This window comes from Microcebus murinus, chromosome 18, assembly GCF_040939455.1.
Source record: "Microcebus murinus isolate Inina chromosome 18, M.murinus_Inina_mat1.0, whole genome shotgun sequence".
NCBI classification, from domain to species: Eukaryota; Metazoa; Chordata; class Mammalia; order Primates; family Cheirogaleidae; genus Microcebus; species Microcebus murinus.
This window is the reverse complement of record NC_134121.1, coordinates 12927557-12950928: the sequence shown is the minus strand read 5'-3', so window position 1 is coordinate 12950928 and position 23372 is coordinate 12927557. Positions and strand designations below refer to the sequence as shown.

At 57.1% G+C, this 23372-nt stretch overlaps 1 protein-coding gene and 1 long non-coding RNA gene across 2 annotated transcripts; one reads left to right on the top strand and one right to left on the bottom strand.

The window, feature by feature from the left end:
• Positions 1 to 835: 835 nt before the first annotated feature.
• ALOX12B (arachidonate 12-lipoxygenase, 12R type) lies at positions 836 to 12021 on the top strand. Its single transcript, XM_012775723.2, has 15 exons — positions 836 to 1242; positions 2115 to 2319; positions 4818 to 4899; positions 5021 to 5113; positions 5208 to 5330; positions 5580 to 5683; positions 5964 to 6136; positions 6318 to 6461; positions 7912 to 8115; positions 8352 to 8438; positions 8769 to 8938; positions 9374 to 9495; positions 10947 to 11047; positions 11441 to 11611; positions 11817 to 12021. The coding sequence occupies exons 1-15, from the start codon at positions 1096 to 1098 to the stop codon at positions 11994 to 11996; spliced, it is 2106 nt and encodes a 701-aa protein (XP_012631177.1). The 5' UTR covers positions 836 to 1095; the 3' UTR covers positions 11997 to 12021.
• A 52-nt stretch (positions 12022 to 12073) lies between these two features.
• On the bottom strand, positions 12074 to 16939 carry LOC105877329 (uncharacterized). The gene is made up of 3 exons (XR_001156899.3): positions 16827 to 16939; positions 12967 to 13067; positions 12074 to 12309 (listed from the first exon to the last, which is right to left on the bottom strand). It is a non-coding gene; the product is annotated as an uncharacterized LOC105877329 (long non-coding RNA).
• Between the last annotated feature and the right edge of the window lie 6433 nt (positions 16940 to 23372).

Here is a 23372-nt window from a genome sequence, read left to right as displayed (position 1 = left end):
TCCGGCCTGACTTGTGTAGGAATCGCTTAGTTTTGTCTGTCCTGGAACTTCTTATCAGTGGAATCATAGAGGGCATCTTCTCTCATGTCTGGATTTTCCCCCTCAATATAATCTTTGTGAGATTCGTCCACATTGCAGTTTGTTTTTTTTTTTCATTATTATTATTCCTGGGTAGAATTCTATTTTATGATTTATACCACAAATTATTTGTCCATTCTTTAGCTTAATCCTTATGCCTCAGATTTCACTCGTCTGCTAATTTTGTATTCAACTCCAATCAATGCCCCCTCAGCTGATCCTGGTCCCACGCCCGCCATCCCTCCCTGTGGCATCTCGAGGGCTCTCTGCCCCCGTGCGGCCCCTGAGCCCTAGCTTCAACACCCACCACCCTTCCTGTGGTGGACTCTGGGCCCTGGGGCAGAAGGATGGGCCTGGCTTCCCTCTGCGGCCACTGACTGCCCCATTTCCCAGGGAGGAATCGCAGGCAGCAGGCCAGCCAGCGGCAGGTTAGTGCTGCTCCCCCAGCCCCTGCCCACCAGGGGCCCTGGGGCCAGTGCAGGTCACCCACTGCCTGTGGCTCTGCTTAGCAGGGGTGCCAGGCACTGCAGCCAATGGGTACCAGCAGGAGGAAGGAGCTTGTTAGGCTGATAAAGATCTGGGGCCCCGCCCTGCCCCCTCCCTCAACTTCCCTGGGGCCCTGGCTCAGGCTGGACTGGCTCCCCCACCCTGAAGGCTCCTTCATCCGTGGCATCTTCTATCCGCCCTCTCAGAGGCAGGCCCAGCGCCCTGCCTGCTGTTCCTGCCCCAGCTCCCGAAGAGCTTGCAGCCCAGACGCCTGCTCATCCGCCACCGGCCGCCCCACCCCGGCCTGCCAGGCTGGCACCCACACCCGGCCGCCAAGGGCTTCGGCTTCTCCAGGCTCCGGGCGGCTGGCGGGCCCAGTCGTCCTGCCTCACCTCCCCACCTCGGAGGCTGGCCCTTGGCACTCTGCGCCCGCCCGGCTTCGGCTTCGCTTGCCTGCCGCGGGCCCACCCACCGTGGACCCCTGACACCGTGTCCGGACTGAGCGCCCCTCTTGCCTGCTGAAGAGCAGCCATGGCCACCTACAAAGTCAAGGTGGCCACAGGCACCGACCTCTTGTCGGGAACCACGGACTGTATCTCGCTGACCATTGTGGGGACCCAAGGAGAGAGCGATAAGCAGCGGCTGAACCACTTTGGGAGAGACTTTGCGACTGGGGCGGTGAGTGCGTGTGTGCGCGCGCATGTGTGTGCGCGTGTGCGTGTGGCACGGGGAGGGACGGAAGCGTGTGGGGGGGGCAGGTGAGATGAACTTGGCCAGGAGGGGCTGGAGAGCCAGGGACAGCTCTGAAGGCAGTGGGCTCCTAGGGTGGCTCTGGACGCCTCACCCAGACCTGGCTCCCGACCTCCCTCCTCTCTCACTCCCTTCAGCCATTCCCCATCTCTCCCCTTCCCTTTCCCTAACTCTTCTTTCTTTCCCTCTCCCTCTCCCATTCTTACTCTTCCTGAGCTAAGTTGCATCATAACCGGCTTACATTTGCATCGGATTCTCTGTCACCTAAAATGGCATCAGACCAGGCTGTGTAGTGGGAAGCACCCTTTGTGGGCACTCGGCCCATCCACCTGCTGCTATGGGACCACCCTAGGGCACTCCAACTATGTGGCCATTTCTGAATCTCCACGTGTTCACTGATATTGGGGAGAAGGAGCTGGCTGGACCACCTCTCCCCACTCTGAGGCTATAGGAGGCTTGGGAAGCCTTGGGCCCCACTTTGTACCCCAGCCCCGGGGCTCTGCATGGTTCTGCACCCTCAGGTGACTGGGGAGGGGAGAGGGAGAAGACAGGAGCTGGGGATGGAGAGAAGGCGGGCTGGGGTCCTGCCCAGCCCTGGGTAGATGGGCCCAGCAGGGGACAGCCAAGTGTGATGGGGCAGAAGGGAACTCAGTGACCAGGGCGACAGCCCACCTCTCTGCCAGTCCTGGGAGGTGAGCACCGCCCAGCAGGAGCAGGGCCGGGTGAGGGGCCGGAGCAGTGGGGCCCTGAGGAGCCGGGATTGAGTCTTGCCCACTTGGCCGTCCCTGCGTCTTGCCCAGGTGGACGAGTACACTGTCCAGTGCCAGCAGGACCTGGGGGAGCTCATCATCATCCGCCTGCACAAAGAGCGCCACTCCATCCTCCCCAAGAACCCCTGGTACTGCAACTACGTGCAGATCTGCGCCCCCAACGGCCGCGTCTACCATTTCCCCGCCTACCAGTGGATGGATGGCTACGAGACCCTGGCGCTGCGGGAGGCCACAGGTAAGCCCTCGTCACCCCCATCCCAGGCACCAGCCCCCCAGGGACTCCCAGGCTCTCCTGCCACTCTCGAGCATTACCCTCGGTCACTGCTGCAGCTCTGGGCCCAGCTTGGGGCTGGAGGAACGAGGATGCCCGAGGCACCAGAGCCTGGCAGCAGACAGCACTGCAGAGCGCGTGCCCATACCTCCCCAGGCCACCCTTGACTTGGCAGGACACCCGGCCCCTCCGGAAAGGTCCCTTGTTACATGCGCTAAGTAGAGGCCTCAGCACTCCGGCAGGACACCCTATCTATTACGCCAAATAACACCTCCTGCTACTCCCTGTTACCCTGGCAGGATTCCACCACAACAGGATGCCTCCCCGCTCCAACAGGAGGCCCCATTATTCCAGCTGGCGCCTCGTTATTCCATGAAAAATAACAGCTCTCCGTGGCCCTCTGGTCTCGTACATTGTCACGATGCCCTGGCTTTCGACTGGAGCATTCTGAGCATCTTTTAGACTGATGGGATGTTCTATTGCTCCAAAGGACTCCCTATTACCCCAACGGGACACCTTATGTCTCTAACAGGACTCACTGTCACTCCAAAAGGCCGCCCTTAATCCAGCAGGGATGCGTCCCACGCCAGTAGGAGGCCCTGTTATTCCCGCCGCCTCTCGGGGTTTCTCCAGGGTCAAGGCTGGCCAAGGCTGCCCAGTTGTTCTCTCAGCTGCTTGGTTGCTCCCATGGGAGAGGGACAGGACCTGAGTGCCTGGGCTCCTTGCACCCATCCCTGCCAGAGGCCCTTGTCTGGCAGGCGGGCTGGGGTCAGCTGCCTAATTCGTGTTCCATGGGGGCCGGCGGCCTGTCCTCTACTATCCCCTGGCTCCACCACTGAGCTTCTGCTGGCTTCCCGTGAGGCACATGGGAAGGGAGGGCAGAGCTGAGGACACTCAGGGGGCTGGAGCCCCATCCTCCCACAGCTGACTCCCTTCTTCTGTTCTCACTGCCCCGTGCTAGGTCTTCCTCAAGGAGGGGAATTGGGGCCTAAGCCAGGGACAGGCCTGGAGGAGGGTGGGCATGCCAAGGGGAGGGCCTCACTGGGGACTTAAAGTATCTTCCACAGTGACAGGTCTGAGTGACATGGAAGCAAGGCACAGGCAGGGTGACACGGGTGGCCAGGCAGGAATGAGGTTGGGTGGAGCAGCTGCCGTGCAACACCAGGGCAGGGAGACCTGAGTCACTTGCTGGGCCCTCGAAGAAGTGAGGCTCCCGCCCTGAGGATGAAACCAAGCTGGGTCTCTGGGTTGCACAACTCCAGGGGGCACCATTCACCCAGAACACAGTGTGAGCTGAGGCAGGTAGAGAAGGGAGGGGGTGGTGACATGGGGCCTTGAGGGATGAGCTGCAGGACATACAGGCAGGCCTGGTGGCTGCCGGTTGGATACTGGAGGAAGACAGTCTAGATTGTGATCTCAGCCCCTCTGCTCCCTAGCTGGACATCTGGGCACATGTCCAAATTCTAATACACACACACACCATATAATATGGGATATATCCACCCCCAGGGCATCCCCATGCAAATATACTAATATTTCTCAGCAAAAACTATGAACACCAAGTAAATTAAATAAAGCTTGTATATAGCTCCAGGTAAACTTAGAGTAGGTTTTGTTCACCAATGAATTTTTTTTTTTTTGAGACAGAGTCCCATTCTGTGGCCTGGGCTAGAGTGTCGTGGCATCTGCCTAGCTCACAGCAACCTCAAACTCCTGGGCTCAGGCGATCCCCCTGCCTCAGCCTCCTGAGTAGCTGGGACTACAGGCATGCGCCACCATGCCCAGCTAATTTTTTCTATATATTTTTAGTTGGATTTTTAGACCCAGAGATGCAATTAATTTCTTTTTATTTTTAGTAGAGACGGGGTCTCGCTCTTGCTCAGGCTGGTCTCGAACTCCTGACCTTGAGCGAGCCTCCTGCCTCAGCCTCCCAGAGTGCCAGGATTACAGGCATAAGCCACCACGCCTGGCCCACCAATGAATTTTTTGTGAAACAAACAAAGTTGATTTCCATAGCCTTTTGTATTTTGGAATTGTGGGGAATGGGTTGGGCCTAGAATGATAGTCATTGGCCTCATAAGGTTGTTCTTGTGCAGCTTAAATTATTAATATAAGTAAAGTGCTTAAAAAGAGCCTGGTGCTTCATAGGTGCTAAATAACTGTTGTTGCAACATTTCAGGGGGGATAGAGGGGGGACTTCCTTGCAGCAGCAGAGCCCAGCTTCAGGGGTGGAGGAAGAGGGTGGGCCTGTGATCCTTTCTTCTGAGATTCTGGGAGCAGATGTACCCTCCCTCTTCCAGGGGGAGCCCTCCCTATCCTTGGCCATGGGCACCCCAGAGCCTATTTGGGGATAGAAGCAGAACTCTTGCTCCCTGAAGTGGGCAGGGGTGGGTGGGGCTGGCAGGGGTGGATGGGCAGGTGAGGGAGTCAGCTCCTGACTCCCCTCCTTGGTCTCCCCACAGCAAAGAAAATGGCAGATGACTCACTCCCCATCCTTCTGGAGCACAGACAAGAGGAAATCAGAGCCAAGCAGGACTTCTACCAGTGAGGGGGAGGGTGGGAGGGTTGGGGGGCCTGCCGGAGTCAGGGGAGGGGGGGCCTCTGGCTCTCTGCGGCCGGGGACGGTGCATGGCACCAGGCTCACCATCCCGGCTTCTCTTTGCAGCTGGAGGGTCTTCGTTCCCGGCCTGCCCAACTACATCCACATTCCCAGTTACCGCCCTCCTGTCCGGCGGCACCGAAACCCCAACCGGCCTGAGTAAGGACCCCAAGTAGTACTGGGCCCCCCCCATGGCTGCCCCTCCACCCCTGTCCCCCAGTGCCAGCCCCCAGCCCTGCCCTTCTCCCCACAGATGGAATGGCTACATTCCCGGATTCCCCATCCTCATCAACATTAAGGCCACCAAGTTCCTGAACTCAAATCTCCGCTTCTCCTTCGTCAAGACAGCCTCTTTCTTCTTCCGCCTGGGGCCCATGTGAGTGTGTGAGATGAGGGGAGAGGGAGGGCCCTGCCTGCCTCCAGGACAGCAGAGGGAGCTGAAATGACAGCCCTAGAGAACAGGAGGCTCCATACCCAGAGACCCAGAGATGCAAAGTCCTTGAGACATGGGACCCAGGACTTTGAAACGCAGAGACCTAAGAGGGCCGAGGCAGCCCTGCCACCTGTGCCAGCCGGCCCTGGGCGGCCTCTCTGACGGCCTCCCCCCTCGAACCCCATCTCCTAGGTCCCTGGCATTCAAAGTCCGCGGCCTGGTGGACTGCAAACGGTCGTGGAAGAGACTGAAGGACATTAAGAAAATTTTCCCTGGCACCAAGTCTGTCATCTCCGGTATGGGAATTGAACACGGGGAGCCAAGTGGTCCCGGCCCTGGACAGGCGGCCCCCTGCTCGGGACGGAGGGAGGCGCGAGGAAGCGGCTCAGGGCGGCCGCGCCCCCTGGCGGCCTCGTGGAAAACGTCGCCCGAGGCTCCTCTGGCCGCTCAGGGCGAGGCTGAGGACTTTTGTTTTCCTTCCCAATCCTCTCCATGCGCATTATCTTCTGTCCCTTGACTCCCCGTCCCTGAGGGGGGCCGGGTCGCGTGGTGACGTCCCTGCATCGTCCTCCCCAGAGTACGTGGCTGAGCACTGGGCAGAAGACAGCTTCTTTGGGTACCAGTACCTCAATGGCATCAACCCAGGCCTGATCCGCCGCTGCACGCGGCTCCCAGACAAGTTCCCTGTCACAGACTGCATGGTGGCCCCGTTCCTGGGCGAGGGAACGTGCCTGCAAGCGGAGCTGGAGGTGAGGCCCGCCCCCTGCCTCCCTCCCGGCCTCTCCCCACCTCCAACGCCAGCACGGGGCGCCCCCACTGCCCCGTCCCTGCCCAACCTGCGCCTGGGGGCCAGCGCACTGTGCACCCACGGCGTGGGGCACGGGCGCCTGGAGCTGTGCCTACCCGCCACACATCGCGGCTCCCCTCCAGAAGGGGAATATTTACCTGGCAGACTACCGCATCCTGGAGGGCATCCCCACCATCGAGCTCAACGGCCGCAAGCAGCACCACTGCGCCCCCCTCTGCCTGCTGCACCTCAACCCCGAGGGCAACGTGATGCCCATCGCCATCCAGGTGCCTGGGCGGCGGGCGGGGCTGCCTGTGGCCTGTGCTGAGCCTCTGCCTGCGTGAATGTTCCTCCGTGTGTGCGCCCGTGTGTATACAGTTGTCCCTTCGTATCCGTGGGGGATTGATTCTAGGCCCCCCCAATACCAAAATCCATGGACGCTCAAGTCCCTTATGGGAAATGGCACATTTGCATGTTGCCTGGCACATTCCCCCCTATCTTTTAAATCATCTCTAGATTACTTATAATACCTGGCACACTGTAAACAGTAAGTGGTTGTTATACTGCATTGTTTAGGGAATAGTGACAAGAAAAAAGTCTGTACATGTTTAGTACAGATGCAATTTGTTTCCCTGAATATTTTTCATCCTGGGTTGGTGGAATCCATGGATACAGAGGGTCAACTGTACCTGTACGCCCCTACATGTGTGCGTGTGCCAACTCGTGTGCTTCTATGTGTAAGCATGTGTTTCGCTGTGAGTGTGCTTGTCTCTTTTTTTTTTTTTTTTTTTTTTTTTTGAGACAGAGTCTCACTTTGTTGTCCAGGCTAGAGTGAGTGCCGTGGCGTCAGCCTACCTCACAGCAACCTCAAACTCCTGGGCTCAAGCAATCCTACTGCCTCAGCCTCCCGAGTAGCTGGGACTACAGGCATGCGCCACCATGCCCGGCTAATTTTTTTTTATATATATCAGTTGGCCAATTAATTTCTTTCTATTTTATAGTAGAGACGGGGTCTCGCTCTTGCTCAGGCTGGTTTTGAACTCCTGACCTTGAGCAATCCGCCCGCCTCGGCCTCCCAAGAGCTAGGATTACAGGCGTGAGCCACAGCGCCCGGCCTGTGCTTGTCTCTTTGACTTCATTCATCCATCCACTTGAAAAACCAACGCCTGTTGTGGGCCAGGCCTCTGCTGCAAACACTGAGGTCCTCAGACTTAGCTGCTGTCTTGAGTCTGATCTGGTAGGGGAAGGAACTGAGGTGTTTCCTTCCCAGAGATCCCCACAAGGGTCACGTGTAAATTAGAGAAAAGTATCCCTCGTGGGTTATCAGCCAAGCCTTAACGCTCCTGGCTCATTAGTGGAACAGTGCAGGCTGATTTCAGTGAGCTCCCTTCCTGCTGAGAGGCTGGGCACCCTTGTACAGTGCACAACCTGCACACCTGAATGTGGCAGCCTCGGGGTTGAAGCAAGGAAGGCTTCTCAGAGGAGGCAGCTTGTGAGCTGGTTCTTGAAGAATAAGTGGGAGCTGCCAGGTAGAGACAGGGCAAGGGGAACGTACTGCAGGCTGAGGGAACAGCAGGAGCAAATGTGGAGAGGGAGGAAAGGCCCTGGTACCCTCAGGGGACCAGATGAACCGGAGTGTAGATGGTGCAGTTGTCACCTTCTCAGGCTCCCTTCTGCCTCCTTCCTGCAGTGGGGGTCTCTGCCCTCACCTAACCCTCCCTCTTTCCCTACCCCCAGCTCAGCCAGACCCCTGGGCCTGACTGCCCCATCTTCCTGCCCAGCGATTCTGAGTGGGACTGGCTGCTGGCCAAGACGTGGGTGCGCTATGCTGAGTTCTACAGCCACGAGGGCATCTCCCACCTGCTGGAGGCCCACCTCATTGGCGAGGCCTTCTGCCTGGCCATGCTGAGGCACCTACCCATGTGCCACCCCCTCTACAAGGTACGGGCTTGGGGGAAGAGGCCTCCACGAGGCATCACCTGGCCTCGCAAAGCCTCTTGGGGCTCTGAGAGGTCAGAGGGTTCCACTCGGCCCTGGGAGGCACCTGAGGACCCACAAGAGGGGGTTTGGGGTGGAGACTTCCCAAAGTGAGGGGCTCTGCTGTTGCACAGTGGAGTGCTGAGGTCCTGGGGGACAATGTCAGCCCTCTGTCCTTGTCCTCCTTGCTTTCCCTGCAGCTCCTCATCCCCCACACCCGGTACACAGTCCAGATCAACAGCATCGGGCGGGCCCTCCTCCTCAACGAGGGGGGCCTCTCCGCCAGGGTAAGACTTCTGCCCCCAACCTCAACGAGACATTTGCTTTCTTCTGGCCCTTGCAGTTAGACTAAAAGCAGGACTTCCCAGTTGCCTTTGGATCCTGAGAGGAGATGATCCCAAGGGAGGGAGGGGCCTGGTTAACGTGGGTGCTGTGTCTAAAAGGGCACAGAGGCAGGGGCGGGTGTTCTGGCCTGGAGTGTGAGGGTGCCTGGGGGGCTGGGGCTGGGCTGAGAGGCGCACTCACTAGACCCCCAGAGGACCTGAGGGGTGTGGTCCCCAGCGAGGAGGACTTGCAGAGATGCCCAGCCGACTCCGAGGTCTGCCTCCTCCCAACAGGGCATGTCCCTGGGCCTGGAGGGCTTTGCCCAGGTGATGGTGCGGGCTCTGTCCGAGCTCACCTATGACAGCCTCTACATCCCCAATGACTTCGTGGAGCGTGGCGTCCAGGACCTGCCCGGATACTATTACCGCGATGACTGCTTGGCAGTGTGGGATGCGCTGGAGAGGTGACGCTGGATGGCAGTGGGTGGCACTCAGGGTGGACACCTGGGGATGATGGAGGGGCTACGGGGAGCTTTTCAACACCTGACTGTGGGCCTGGTCATGGGGAAATCGGGGCCTGGGGTCTGCACGCCCATCACACACCTGCTCCCTAGGCCCGACGGGCCCTTCCTTGCTTCTGCTCCCAGCCCAGCCCACCAGCCAGACCTCTTCCGGGCTCCAGCGGCCTGTGGACCTTACCCGGGCCTTATCAGGAGCTCTCTGCGTGTCTTCTGATCTTGTCAAGCCACCCTCTCACTCTGCCCTACAGGACTTGCCCACCCACAGGCCTGGGGCAGCTCTGGGACCAGCCAAGGCCAGAGCATGCTGGGGGAGGTAGGAGAGGCGTGGCTGAAGAGGGGGAGGGGAGGATCCAAACTGAGGCCCTGTTCCCCGGTCAGGTATGTGACAGAGATCATCACCTATTATTACCCGAATGACGCAGCCGTGGAGGGTGACCCGGAATTGCAGTCCTGGGTGCAGGAGATATTCAAGGAGTGCCTGCTAGGGCGCGAGAGCTCAGGTATGGGTCAGGGCACCTGGCACCCTTCAGGGACTAGGGGCTGGGGGCAGCCCTCAGGCAGGTCCACTAGGGCTCTTCTGGGCTGGATCAGAACAGATTTCACTGGGGGCTGGCGGGGGCCAAGTCACTGCTCTAGGATTTTGACAGGGCTCTTCCCTGGCCCTGGAGCAGGGAGAAGTTGGGGAAGAAAACATGGCTGGCCCTTGGTCCCTGTCTGAGCACAGGGGCTGTGGGTCATCTCTGCAGAGACCTGGAGGGGTCCCAGCTCCCCACCCCCGAGACAAATCTTTGGTGGACTGAGAATGGGACGTGAGCTCCAACATGAAAGGCCACAGTGTGCTGGAGGCTGGGCAGCTGGGGGCAGCTGGCAGGCTCCAGGGGAGGGCTGGGAGCACCCTGAGGTCATGCCACTTGGGCACATCATACTCAATGAACATGTAGTGAGCATCTACAATGTGACATCGTGCTGGTTATTAAGGAAGCAAAAGGGAACAAGACAGGTGAAGGTGCCCACCCTCAAGGTGGGTGCCCAGCCCCAACTTGACTCAACTCGAATCCCTGCTCCAACTGAAATCCTGGGCCCAGCCTCTCAGCCTCAGCCCAACTCAGACCCTACCCCACAGTCTGGAGTGGAGGGCGTGTCCCTCAAGCCCATAGGCGGTTCCACTAGAGCAGGACTTGTGCGGTTGGTTGGCGGGGAAGCCTGGGAAGGGGCTCTGGGAGCCCGGGGTTAGCCCAGCATGGGGAGGGCTGGAGATGGGGGGGGGACTGGCTCAGCAAGCTGACATCTAACTTCTTGGCTAACCTCTGTCTAGCTAAGGGCTGCAGGATGGGGAGGTCACCTGTGAGTTGACAGAGGGTGGGGTTGGAGAGTTCTGAATGGGAGCAGCTTGTGGAAAAGCCTAGAAACCAGAGAGAACATAGTGAGTTCTGGGATCTGCTTACCAGAATCATGTTCCCTGCACAACTGGAGCTTAGGGCGGGAGGTGGGCAGGCTCCCAGAGGACCAAGGCTGGGGTCCAGCAGGGGCCAGGGGCACAATCTGGTTAAGGAGTTTGGAGTTACCCCAAGTGCCAGGGGGCACCACTGAGGGGGTTGCAAGGGTTCTTCCAAACAGAGGGAAGCCCCTGCTACCCTCCACCCTAGACCTGGGACCAGTGAGGACCCCCTACCTCCAGGGGAGCTAGAAGACAGATCTGAGGGGCCATCTCAGGCAAGGGCCGGAGACATCCCTGGAGGACTCTGGCCAGGGCCTGCCAAGCCTTCCTGCCCCCAGCCTTGTGGTCTGGGCTTGTGGCCACAGGAGGGCCAAGCAGGCAGGATTTGGGGATGGATGCAGCAGCTTGACCGTGGCAAGTCAGGGAGAGCTGGGCTTAGTGGGGCCTTCTGCCAGGCATCCAGGACAAGGGCAGGACTGACACAGTGTCCTGGGCCTTCCTCCTGCCCCTTAGGCTTCCCCACGTGCCTGCGGACGGTGCCTGAGCTGATCCGATACGTCACCATAGTCATCTACACCTGCTCTGCCAGGCACGCAGCTGTCAACACAGGCCAGGTATACGTGCTCACTAGCCCCAGCCCCAGCCCCAGGTCCAGACCTGCCAAACTCAGTCCCAACCCAACCTCAAACCCAGTCTCAGCCATAATGCCTAGGCCAGCCCCAACTTGACTCAACTCGAGTCCCTGCTCCAACTGAAATCCTGGGCCCAGCCTCTCAGCCTCAGCCCCAACTCGGACCCTGGCCCAGCTTCAGCCCCAACCTCAGCCCCAGCCCCGCCTTCATCTCAAGGCAGCCCCAAACCCAACGCCAGCCCAACCCGCCCAGCCCAGCCCCTGCCCACCGCCAGGAGTCCAGGTCTGTGCTGGGACAGCGGGTGGTAAGGGCCTGGTGGAACGGCGCTCCTGGGGTGCTCTCTGACCCAGAACCCCTCCTCTACCCCACCTCCAGCTGGAGTACACCTCCTGGATGCCCAACTTCCCATCATCCATGCGAAACCCGCCGATGCAGGCTAAAGGGCTGACCACCTTGGAGACCTTCATGGACACGTTGCCAGATGTAAAGACCACGTGCATCGTGCTGCTGGTGCTCTGGACACTCAGCCGAGAGCCTGATGACAAGGTGCGGGGTGGAGGTGGCACCCTGAGCCTAGGCAGGGGGCTGGGAACGGGGCAGGGGCAGGGACAGGGGTAGTTGGGGTGCCAAGGGTGGGCGCAGGAAGTGAGAGGCTACTTAGGAAGCGGAAGGCCAGAGGGGCCAGGGCCTCTGGCAGGAGGGGCGGGGTGTGGGCCCGGCTCCTCCCAGCTTCTCGGTTCTGTGCCCTCAGCGGCCCCTGGGCCACTTCCCGGACATCCACTTCGTGGAGGAGGCCCCGCGGCGCAGCATGGAGGCCTTCCGCCAGCGCCTGGCGCAGATCTCGCACAACATCCGCCAGCGCAACAAGTGCCTCCCGGTGCCCTACTACTACCTGGACCCCGTGCTGATCGAGAACAGCATTTCTATCTAGGACAGCCCTTCCCTCCTCGCCTCTCCCGCCCTGCTCTTTTCCAAAAAACTCTTCAAACATTTTCCCTGGGTCTTTTATTGGGGGCGGGCAGCCAGGCTGGTGCCTCCGGGTGCGGGCCGGGACTGGGGTCGCCGGGTGCTCACATGGTGACAGTGATGCTGTCATCCACGACCCACCACAGGGTTCAGGTAGGCGTAGGGCAGTGCCAGGCCCTGGTTACACTCCAGATGCCCCTCAAGATCTGGGCTAGGCTGCTCTGAAAGGCTGCAAGGACTCCTCTGTGAGGTGCTCCTCTGGGTAGGTGCCCAAGGGCCTTTGGGGACAGCAGGAGAAAAGGCTGGGACCTCAGCTTCATCTTTCAACTCATGGCGATTCTGGTCCATCTTAAGTCCCCCTACCTGGGGACTTAGTCCACCCAAGCTCCAGCCATGTAGGGGACCCAGACCTGTCCAACTTGAAACATAAGCCACCCACCTGCCTAGGCAAAAGCCCAGTGGCCTCTGAGAAGCCTATACTGCCCCAAGCCACACTCACTTGAAACCCTGAGCTCCACCTACTAGGAATCCATACCACCCTAAACCACACACCAGCTACTCGGTCACTCCACACCCTGCCCACCTGGGAGTTCAGCCTGCCAACTGTACCCTCCAAGTAACCCATTGTAACCCTACCCACTCCCCTGGAACCTGAAACCACACCCATCCCCACCCTAGGCCTTGCTTATAGTGTCTTTGGTTTCATTGTTGATGCCCCAGAAGAGCACGGGGCTGTTGACCTCAGGTAGTGAGGCCACCAGGTCTGTCTGGCCGTTGGTGGTGGTGGGGGAACTTCATGGTGGTGGAATATTGGGCATCCAGGCACTGAATTCAAACTGACCCCGTAAACTCAGTAAGTATGGAGCTCTAGTGCCACTGCTAGATCCACTGCTCCCATGACCCAGCTTGTCCCCCCAGGTCTGGCACTGGCTTACCTTGCCGTTGTTAATGGCAGCATGTTGGGCTGAGCAGGTGAAGATGATCATGGTGAGATACTGAGTGAGGCCAGCACAGCTGTGCAGGGTGGAGGAGACCCCTAGATGGGAGTGGGGTGGGGAGAACTGAGCTGAGACCCAAGGAGCTGCGCTGAGCTGCCCTGGGGAAGTGGGGTCTGGAAGGCAGGAGACAGGGTTGGACACCTCATCTGAGCTCATGTGGCTTAGAAAACCCTCCTGGACGATCTCCCCGACCCAGGCCTGGAGCTCTGAGTCCCTGTTCAGTGCCACATTGTCCAGGTAGCAGATATCACCAATATTGGTCACAAAGCTGGGGATCCAGGAATTTATGGTGATTAATGGTTGGGGGAGCCAACACTGACCTGGGGTGTGGGGTGGAAGAGGCCACTGAGACCAGATGCCCACAAAGCAGGGACCAGGCCAAGGAAGGGAGGCAGCCAGGCACACAGAGCTCGGCTGCAGAACTGAGTTTCACCCTGGAGGCTGCCGTCTTCACCGGGTGGTGCAAACCAAGGGCCTGAAGGCCAAAGTTGGTCTGATTGCCTGGCAAAGTTTGTTTTTTTTTTTTCTAGTTGACTCACTTGCTGACATTTAAATATTAGAAGATGTCTAGTTTCTCTTGAAAAATCTGAAGATCTGGCCACAGTGATAACTGGGTCACCATTGTCCCCATCAGACAAATGAGTTCTCCACTGCCCACAGTCCCTGCCCATCCTTCTTCCCTCGCTTTTTTCTACTTGCTGGTCCTGCAGGCATTTGAGTTCCAGCCTTTTGAGCTACATCAAGCCACAGGGAAGGATTAGATATGTGGTGTGGCCCCTCTGTGTTGGGACTCTGATTGGGCCCATCTCCTGGACGGGCTCCCGAAGGGCCGTCTGTCCCCAGCCACAGTAAGGCTCAGGAAGGGTGTGTGGATCACTGCTGAGAAGGTTTGGGCGAAGGAAGCTCCTGCTGTGGGTGTTCACATAGGGGGGTCCCTGAGGACTTCAAGGGAGAGGTGGGACATGAGCTGGGCTTGGAACAGGGGTGCTGTTTGGGTAGGGAGGGAGGCATCCCTCGACCCAGTGCATGCTGAGGAGGACGAATGGAGGGGGCAGATCCAGAGGGGCTGGGACGCCGCAGTGAACTCGTCATGGCATGTGGCAAGAACCTGGGAGCCATGGGAGGCTCACAGCAGCAGCACTGTCCTACATCCCAGTGCTTGAGTGAGGTCATTTTGCAGGTTAGTGGCAGGAGATGGGAACCTGCAGGAGGCCGAATGTCAAGAGCATCTGGCCACCTAGGCGGAGGCCAGAAGTATGTCCCCAGGAGCTCTCCTAGGAGGAGGATTCAGGAGGAAAAATGTGGAGATACAGTGACTTAATCCATGGGGTGAATAATAGTAATCCTTGGGGGGGGGGAATAATAATATTAATAGCTAATCTTTGCAGAGCACTTTCTATTCCCTGAGGTTTGCTCTCAGGGTTTTATATTTAATACTAATGACCTATAAGATAGCTGCTCTTATTGCCCCTATCATCCGATAAAGAAATGGGCACAGAGATTAAATGACTCGCCCAGGGCCACACAGCTGGGAAGGAAGAAGGGAAAGCAGGAAGGGCCGTGTGTTTGGACAGGAGATGGGTGGAAGTTAAATAAACCAACAGAGAGGTTCAGAGCCCTCAGGCCCAGGACAATGTCACCTCTCTGGCTGCCCAAATCTGAAGCGCAGCATCTCAGCAGGAGCAGTGGGCAAGGTCCTGGGCCCCGAGGTCAGCCAGCAGGCAGAGGGAGCAGTAGGTGACAGCTGCCAGCCCTTTGGCGGTCAGCTCCAGGCAGCCCACCTGTCCCAACCACATTGACAGTGATGAGCAGAGACCCCACTGCTGCCGGGGGCTCAGGAGCAGGGGCCTCTGGACCAAACCTCAGCCCCCTCCTGGCCCCCTCTGCCAACCACCAGGATGGCAGGCCTCCCGGGCCCCTGACCTGGTCAGTGAGTTTCCTGGTGCAAAGAGCCCAGTGCGGGCCTAGATGTCAGGATGCGGAAGGTGTAGCTGAAATGAGGGTGAGCAGCTGAGAGAGCCAGAGCCAGAGGCAGCCCCAGGTGTCCCACAGCTCTGGGCACTTTTCTCTACCTTGAAAACAAGGTGGCACAAGGGCAGCTGCCGCAGCATGGACAAAGCAAAGGTCTCTGCCACAAAGTGGGCTCCAAGCAGTGAGTGACCTTCTCGTGCACCAGGAACTCTGGGTGTTGCACCCAGGTCTTGGCCGGGAGCCAGTCCTCAGCTGGGTCACTGGGCAGGAAGATGGGTCTGTCTGAGCCAGGTGTCTGAATGAGCTGGTGTTGGGGACCCAGGGAAGGGCAGGCATCAGGCAGAAACTGGGGAAGAGCAGCCCATCACCACTTCCATGGGGCCAAATCACACATCAACTTCTTTACTAGCTGTGTGACCGTGGGAAAGTTAATTAACCTCTCTGTGACTCAGGTTCCTCAACAGTAAAATGAAGTTGACAGTAATCTCTCTGAGAGGTGAAGTGACCCAAGGCCACCTTGTTGGCATAGCTGGTACCAGCCAGTCATCCAGGGCTCCATTTGTTGCAGAGATTGGAAGGATGGAGAGGGCGGGGGACACCCCCCAGAAGGGGTTAAGACTTTAACTGTTGGAAACATGATCAAACTGACAAAGGTACATGATTCAGTAGAGTCAGTTTTGTCCCCAGTGTCAAGATGCAATTTGTCTTCTGACACTGACTATCAGGATCTTTCTATCAAGCTGGAAATCAAAGAGGACAAAGAGGAAAAAGGAGGAAAAACAACAAACTCAGGAGGGGCCAGGCTAAAATTAGAGGTGTGATCTCTAGCCCTGGGCACAGTGGCCCTGGGGAAAGACAACCTCTCAGTCACCCTGAGGACATGGATACGCTCCCCTACCCCACCCATCAGCCCCAGGGCCCTGCCTTGTTCACCCTATGACAAGGGGTAGGAGGGGCCACTGCTGGGGCGCTGGGGCTGTAGGGTCAGGGTGCAGCCGGGGCCTTCCATTGATGACACTGGGGCAGAGGCCTGAGAGGATGATGGCCCACCAGGTGCAGAGAGCCCCTCCATGGGGGGAGAGGGGAGGAGGAAGGCTTAGGGAGTGAGCCACCCTGTGCAGTTCTGGAAAGCGTGGGGGAGGGAGGACTTACCCTGGATCTGAAAGTATTTCACTTAGAGGAACCTCATTTTCTGGAGCCAGTGGGGCATTTCAGCTCAGAGCCACCTTCTGGTTCCAAAGAAAGAGACCTCCCCCACCACATCCTCACCCAGGTATTGAAGGTGCCTCTGCTGTGGCCAGACCCAAGCGTCAGTGACAGGCAGTGAGAGAAGTGAGCCCTGCTGGGGCTCAGTGCCTTGCAATGCAGAAGGCACTTTTCTGGGGTTGGGGAACGTCTCCTCCCAAAGGCCCAGAAAGAGAAGAGTGGCAGCTCTGGGGACCACTCAGCGGACCAGCTGCAGGGCATCCTTAGTAACCATGACAACAACTCATCACCATGGTTTCTGAGCTGGGGGGCCCTGCCAGTGCACAGAGCCTAGCAAGTACCAGGATAGCTCAGTCCCCACTCAGCCCTGCGCCCTCAGCCCTCTCAGAGCCACGCACCTCCCTCCAGGGATGGGGATGAGCAGGAGTCTCTGACCCAGGGCATGGCTGAGCAAGCTGAGGATGAGGAGCTCGACAGAGGAGTGTGAGGGGAAGAAGGACAGCCAGGGCTGGGTGGGAAAGACAGGGGGCCTGCAGGCTGGGGGCCTGGGGCACTGGGCATGTGGGTTCCTGTGGGCACCAGAGGGCAGAGAAGGGAGGCTGGATCTCTGGGCCCCTCACCTTCCAGCTCAGCCTGTAGACTGGTCCCAGTGACCGGGGAAGCTCTTTGCTAGGTAGCGACAGCGGCAGATCAGGATGGGGTTGAGGCCATTCAGGAACTGGGAGCTGAAGAAGGCTTCTTTGCTAATGTTCAAACACATACTCCGCAGAGGTGGGTATGGGGAGGGTCACCCTGGTCCCCTGCCTCCAGCACTGCCACCACTCTCAGACCCACCTCCAACTTCCCAGCATGGTCACTTCCTGATGATAGTGGGTGGGCTGGGCTCCCTCCTCCTTCCTCTGATTAGCTGGAAGACTTTATTTTCTGAGTGGTCTTCAGAAAACAAGGGATTGGAGGTTTGGGTTCTGCCCGAGGAGTCCTGTGAACCACACATTTTGGGGGAGGCCCAATGTACCCTGTGGAGGACGCCAAGACCACACCTAGGATGAGAACAGAGTGAGAGAAAATCAGAAGACTGAAGAACGCTGGCTCCCAGCACAGCCTGTCCTGGCCTGGCCACTCCAATTCTCTGTCAAACTCACTGGTTCCATGTCCCATTCTGCTGCTACTTTGCCAAAAGACAGTCTGGATAATTTGTTAAACTAGAGTAATCATTCAAAAAGAGTTTGCACCACTTTGGGGCATGAGCTGGTGCTTAGGTTTTTGAACCAAGGGTTCAACATGTGTAGTTTGAACCCAAGGTGCGCGCAGAGGGCCGAGGGGACCGGAGAGTGGGCATTCCTCAGTCCGCCGGCTAGGTTGGCTTTCAAGTCTAAGTGCCTCGGCTCCAACCAAGAAGGCACGATTTTGAAAGGAAAAAAGTCTTTCTGCTTCAGATGTTTCTTGCTAATTTGCTGAGGATATTCATGGGACAGGTGTTTTCAGTGTTGGGGACAGTTTGAAGCAGTGGGTATGGGGCTGGGGGAGGGGAATGGCCAGCACACAGACCCAGGGCCCTGACCTGGGAGCAGCTGTAGGAGCGTGGCTTGCTATAGGACAGAGGTCACAGGAGCATTGGTGCTGGAAGTGCTCAGGACCCCAGCTTGCCTTGACAAAGAATTGGAGTTATTAGAACTTACTTTCTGGCCCCTTTCCCAAAGTCCTGATAGGTAAGAGAAGCTGGGTGAACAGTGGGCCCCATGAGGAGGACATTTAGGGGGGAATATCCTCCTAGGGTTCCGCAGCCTCACCACCTTTTTCCTACACAGTGGCCACCCCTGCCAGCCCCACTAGGTGACAAGAAGTGTGCCTTCTCAGGACAGAAATGAGGAGGGAAATGGCAGTGGTGCAGTCCTGTGATTTCCAGAACATTCCAACTCCGCTTTCTGGTTCTCAGTCCCATAAGGTGACCACTGAAGACCCTCTGGCCCTGCCACAGCCTCCTCACCCCTCTGCCCTCACACCGCCAGACCTGACACTCATGAGTTGGGGAAGACGAAGGTGTGCTGGATCTCCTCCAGGGCATCTGACTGTCCAGCAGTCCCTGTGGTGTCAGAGCCGTGTTCCCGCAGAAGGAAAGACAGAGGGTGTGGCTGGGGAGGGAACCCTGGCACAGAGAGGGAGAGGTGTGTGTGGGGGTGTCCAGCAGGATCCCAGGGAGGTGAGATGGAATTTCTGGTTGACTTCTTTTATTTATTTATTTATTTTTGAGACAGCGTCTCACACTGTTGCCCAGGCTAGAGTGAGTGCCGTGGCGTCAGCCTAGCTCACAGCAACCTCAAACTCCTCAGCCTCCCGAGTAGCTGGGACTACAGGCACGTGCCACCATGCCCGGCTAATTTTTTCTATATATATTAGTTGGCCAATTAATTTATTTCTATTTATAGTAGATACGGGTCTTGCTCTTGCTCAGGTTGGTCTCGAACTCCTGAGCTCAAACGATCTGCCCGCCTTGGCCTCCCAGAGAGCTAGGATTACAGGTGTGAGCCACCACGCCCGGCCTCTGGTTGACTTCTTTGGTGACCGAGTAGGGCAAGTCAGGATCAAGCTCCCTGCCATGTTCGGCATCCAGGCAGGGGGTATCCCTGGGAAACACTCCCTCCACCTGGACAAGGGCAGCCATGGAGATGAGCCTGAGTCACTGCAGGCTGGGCCCCACCCTTCTGGGACTGGAAAGGGTACAGAGGTTGTGGGTCCCCAGGCCTGATGGTACAGAGTGCTGTGGGACAGGGAGCTCACAAGAGGGTGTGTGCCAGGACTCAGGTGTGCTGTTCTTGGTCAGATCCGAGGCTCAACTGACTTCAGAAGGCAGGAGCAAGGGAGGCCCTTCGTCTACAGAAAGCTGTGCGGGTGCATGCCAGAGGTGGGCACTCCTGGGATCACAGCCCCAAGTCCCCTGAGCTGCTCCCCGGTATTTCTGCTGCCTCTGCTTAATCTCTGCGTGGTGCTGGGCATGGAGCAGAGGCTCCGCCCCCAGAGGCTCTACCCCCTTCGTCCTTCCCCACTATGACCCCCGACCCACAAGCACATCAGCCTCCCTCACCCCCTCCGTGCCAGCCAGCAGCCCCTCACCTGCCCCCTCCCGCAGCACCAGGCTGCCCGCCCCCTCCAGCCACTGGTAGCAGGGGAAGCGGAGCGGGGCGCCCCGCGGCGGCGAGAGCCGGAACCAGCGGCAGAGCCAGGCGTCCGGGGCCAGCGGCCCGAGCGAGCGGGGCAGCGCCGGGGCGCCTTGTGCACGCGCAGCAGCAGCACCGGGCCCACGTCCTGGGCGAGCGTCACCTCGAAGTCCTCCTCCTGGAGGCAGGGGGCAGTGGGAGAAGGCTCATGGTGGGGGTGAGGGGGCCGCAAGGAGGGGCCCGGCGGGCGGCGCGGGCACTCACCACGCCCAGGCTGAAGTTCTTCCCGAAGTTGTCCAGCTGCAGGTCCCACGAGGCTCACTGACACGTTGTCCCAGGTTCCCGAGCCCAGGAAGGCGCTGGTGGCCGCGCGCACCGGGCTCTCGCCCGTGGCCTTCGGTCGAGAGGGACCGGCAGTGCCGCAGAAGCCCAGGCAGGGGCTGGCTGGCTGGCCTTTGGGCTCAGCTGCGAGGGGGACTGGCAGTCGCTGGGACGGCGGCGGGAGGTGCTGAGACCAGGGTGCGCCGGCCCGGGAGCCCTCGGGAGGAGGGGTGCCGCCACCCAGCGGCGCCCAGAGGGCGGAGCGCAGGGCGCCGGGAGAGGTTTCGACCCGCTCCGCAGCCCTCGCCTCCACCGCAGTCGAACGTTAGCTCCTTTGGCCGTAGGCTTTGCGGTCCGTGCTTGCCTCCGTCTCTCCGGATCTCAGGGCTCTGGGTCTCCTTTGGGCTCTGGGAAACACCCTGTCCCCTCCTCCAGAGGGCTCGGGTTGACTCCCCACGAAGAGCACCGGGCGCCTCCTCTGCGTCTCCACCTGTCCACTCCCTGCCCTGGGGGGCTTGTCCTGTGAATCAGTTGGAGTAGCGGACGCTGAGTCACCCTGTGTCCTCCCACTGCCAGCATGCCCTTCTCCATTTCTGCGTCTCCTGTCTCTGTCCCAGGCCAGCGTTTTCTGAGGTCGGTGGGGGTGAGGGTGGGGGTGGGGGTGGGGGTGGGGGAGTCTGCTTCCCATCCTCCAAGGGTAGTGAGCAAAGGCATCTGGGAAGTCCGCATAGATGGGAAGGGGGTGGACACAAAGATCCGGAGGCTGGAAGAGGACCCAGCACTGAGGAGAGAAGAGACTGGGGCTCTAGGCACCAGTCTGGGTTGGCATGTGGCCCCCTCCCTTCAGCTTGTCAAAGTATAACTTTCAAAATAATTAAAAACACACTCTGGGAGGCCGAGGTGGGAGGATTGCTCGGAGGTCAGGAGTTCGAAACCAGCCTGAGCAAGAGGGAGACCCCGTCTCTACTATAAATAGAAAGAAATTAATTGGCCAACTAATATACATATAGAAAAAATTAGCCGGGCATGGTGGCGCATGCCTGTAGTCCCAGTTGCTTGGGAGGCTGAGGCAGGAGAATCGCTTGAGCCCAGGAGTTTGAGGTTGCTGTGAGCTAGGATGACGCCATGGCACTCTAGCCTGGGCAACAAAGGAGACTCTGTCTCAAAAACAAAAACAAACAAAAAAAAAGGTAAAAAAAAAAAAAACCCAACAAAATAATTAAAAACATGACTCTTAAAAATTAGAATGAACAAAAGTCAAAGATTTTATTCAATTCAGTAGGATAGTGATGTTGATTCCAAGAACAATTGAGAAGCTGAGTCTTTATAAAGGCAATTTAATACAGGAATGCTAGGATATGATTACGGAGTTAGATATGAAACTAGTCAGTGTGCTACAGGGCAATAAACTACAATCTCTGGGGTTATCTTTTCTAGTGAACAGAAATAATTTGCATTGCTCTTAAATTTTGATTGAGACTTCCGAAGAGTTTTCCTCCAAAGCTACACGGTCACATTGTTATACCAGCACCCAGGTGCTTCGGACCCTTGGCAACTCTGAATACACTTCCCTAATGACTAGGAAGGTTAAAAATCTTTTCACCTGTTTATTACACATTTAGGTTTATTTTATGAACTGCCTTTTGTGAATTTCCTATTATATTGTTTGCCCCTTTCCTGCTGTGTTATTTATTTGTAGAAGCTCTTTGTATATATTGGATGTTTATCATTTATTGCAAATAGTCTCTCCTGTTGGTTGTTTGCCTTTAATTTTTGTGTCTGGAAACCTTGGAGACCTTTTACACTGTCTCATCAAACCTTTAGCAGCAGGAGTTCATTGTCCCTGTTCTGTGCTGTCTTAGAATCTTACATCTCTGTTGCTATTCCTTTTTTTTTGAGCTGTGGTCTTGCTCTGTCACCTAAGATAGAGTGGTGTCATCAACTCCAGAGCAGCCAGGACTTACAGGCACATGCCACCATGCCCAGCTAATTTTAAAATATTTTTTAGAGATGGTGTCTCAATACGTTGCCCAGGCTGGTCTCAAACTCCTGGCCTCAAGCAATCCTCCTGCGTCAGCCTCCCAAAAGTGCTGGGATTACACACGTGAGCCACCGCCTGGCCAGTTTCTATTGCTTTTGCTACTACATATCCACACCCTTTTCCTCCTCCACCCAGTCCTGGAATATTGGGCAGGGAGTAAGCTGGCTCCTGCCCCACTTTTAGGTCTTTCCACTCTCTCCTTCTCTCTTCCTTTTCCTTGATCCCTTCATTTCCCAACTGCAAGATCTGGGATAGTAGAGGTGGGATCAGAGACAGTGAAGAGGGAGCTGGTCTTCCCCCTCTGGCTGGCCGATCCAACTAGGGCAGGGGTCTGTACAGCATGACTTTGGGGCCTGGATGCCCAATGCCTCACTGTCCATGAAGAAGTCCCCACCCTAGTGCAAGGGGACCACCAACTAAGAAAGTTAACTGGACATCTCCTAGAGGTGAATGTTACCTGCAACAACTTTCTCTTCTCATGGCTGGTCAGCCAAGAGCCAAGGACTAGAATTCGTGTGTGTGTGTGTGTGTGTGTGTGTGTGTGCGAGAGAGAGAGAGAGAGAGAGAGAGAGAGAGAGAGAGAGAGAGAGAGAGAGAGAGAGAGGTGGGCAGGGAGCTCAGAGGGCTCACAAGCTCATGGAGCCTGGGCAGTGGAGGTAGATAGATGATTTGCAAGGGTGCTTAGAGACTGATTGCTGGGAATTTCATTGCTGAGCTGCCTGAGAATCTCCAGTTTCTCCAGGAGATGATAGTTGATCCCAAAGGACATCCATTGAAACCAACACCAGTTTATTGACTGGGGCACAACTGCCCTCCAACTCACTAGTTCATCCACGCCTGCATGCATGTGTCCACCCATCCATCCAATCATTCTTCCCATCACCCAACATTCAGCAAACACTCGTTGGGTCTCTCTCATGCATCAGTGCAGTGCTGGGTGCCAGGCAGATCAAGTTGAATGGGACCCAGCTCCTGCCTTCAAGAAGCTCGTGGTCTAGTTGGGTATACATAGGTAAATGAAAAAGGGCACCACAGGATTTTAGGAATTATCTGTGTATGAATTCCTCCATTCAACACAAACTTACCAAGCACCTGTATTGTACCAGGCACTGTGGTGGGCAGCCGTGACCATGTCCTCCTGAACTTACAGTCCAGTGATAGAAATCAGGATGGGGCTCATGTCATCGGAACATGCCTCCAAGGTGCCTCATCTTGGAAGGGACATATATCACTCCTCTCACAGGCCTTTGGCTAGAATTAGTCACATGGCTGGGAAATGCTAAGAAGTACACAAGGTATTTGGAGAGCGCAGACTGCCCTATAGCAACTGGTGGTTTCTGCCACTCCAAGTCAAACAGATTCTCCCTCTTGGAATTTGAACATGGAAGCAAATCATTCAAGGAAAAAAAATGGTAGGAGCTTTATTATTCTCATGGCAGTGCCTGGGGACAGTCCATTGGTTCTTGTGCCCCAGTTACCTGGAGCTTCCTGGGTTTTTTATCTTTCCTGAGACTGCATGGGTTAACTCTTTAATTCCTCCAGGCACTCAGTTTCTTTTCCAAACACTCCTTTATTGCTTAAGTTAGTGGGAATTGTTTTCTATTGATTGAAACCAAAGAAGTTTAACACATACACATGTCTAAACCACT

What these genes read in the sequence shown, in the direction of transcription:
- ALOX12B (XM_012775723.2), top strand. Translation starts at nt 1,096, where the DNA reads ATGGCCACCTACAAAGTCAAGGTGGCCACAGGCACCGACCTCTTGTCG. An exon ending in GGCGCTGCGGGAGGCCACAG is followed by an intron (nt 2,320 to 4,817) that starts GTAAGCCCTCGT and finishes GTCTCCCCACAG; the next exon opens with CAAAGAAAATGGCAGATGAC. An exon ending in GTGTGGGATGCGCTGGAGAG is followed by an intron (nt 8,939 to 9,373) that starts GTGACGCTGGAT and finishes TTCCCCGGTCAG; the next exon opens with GTATGTGACAGAGATCATCA.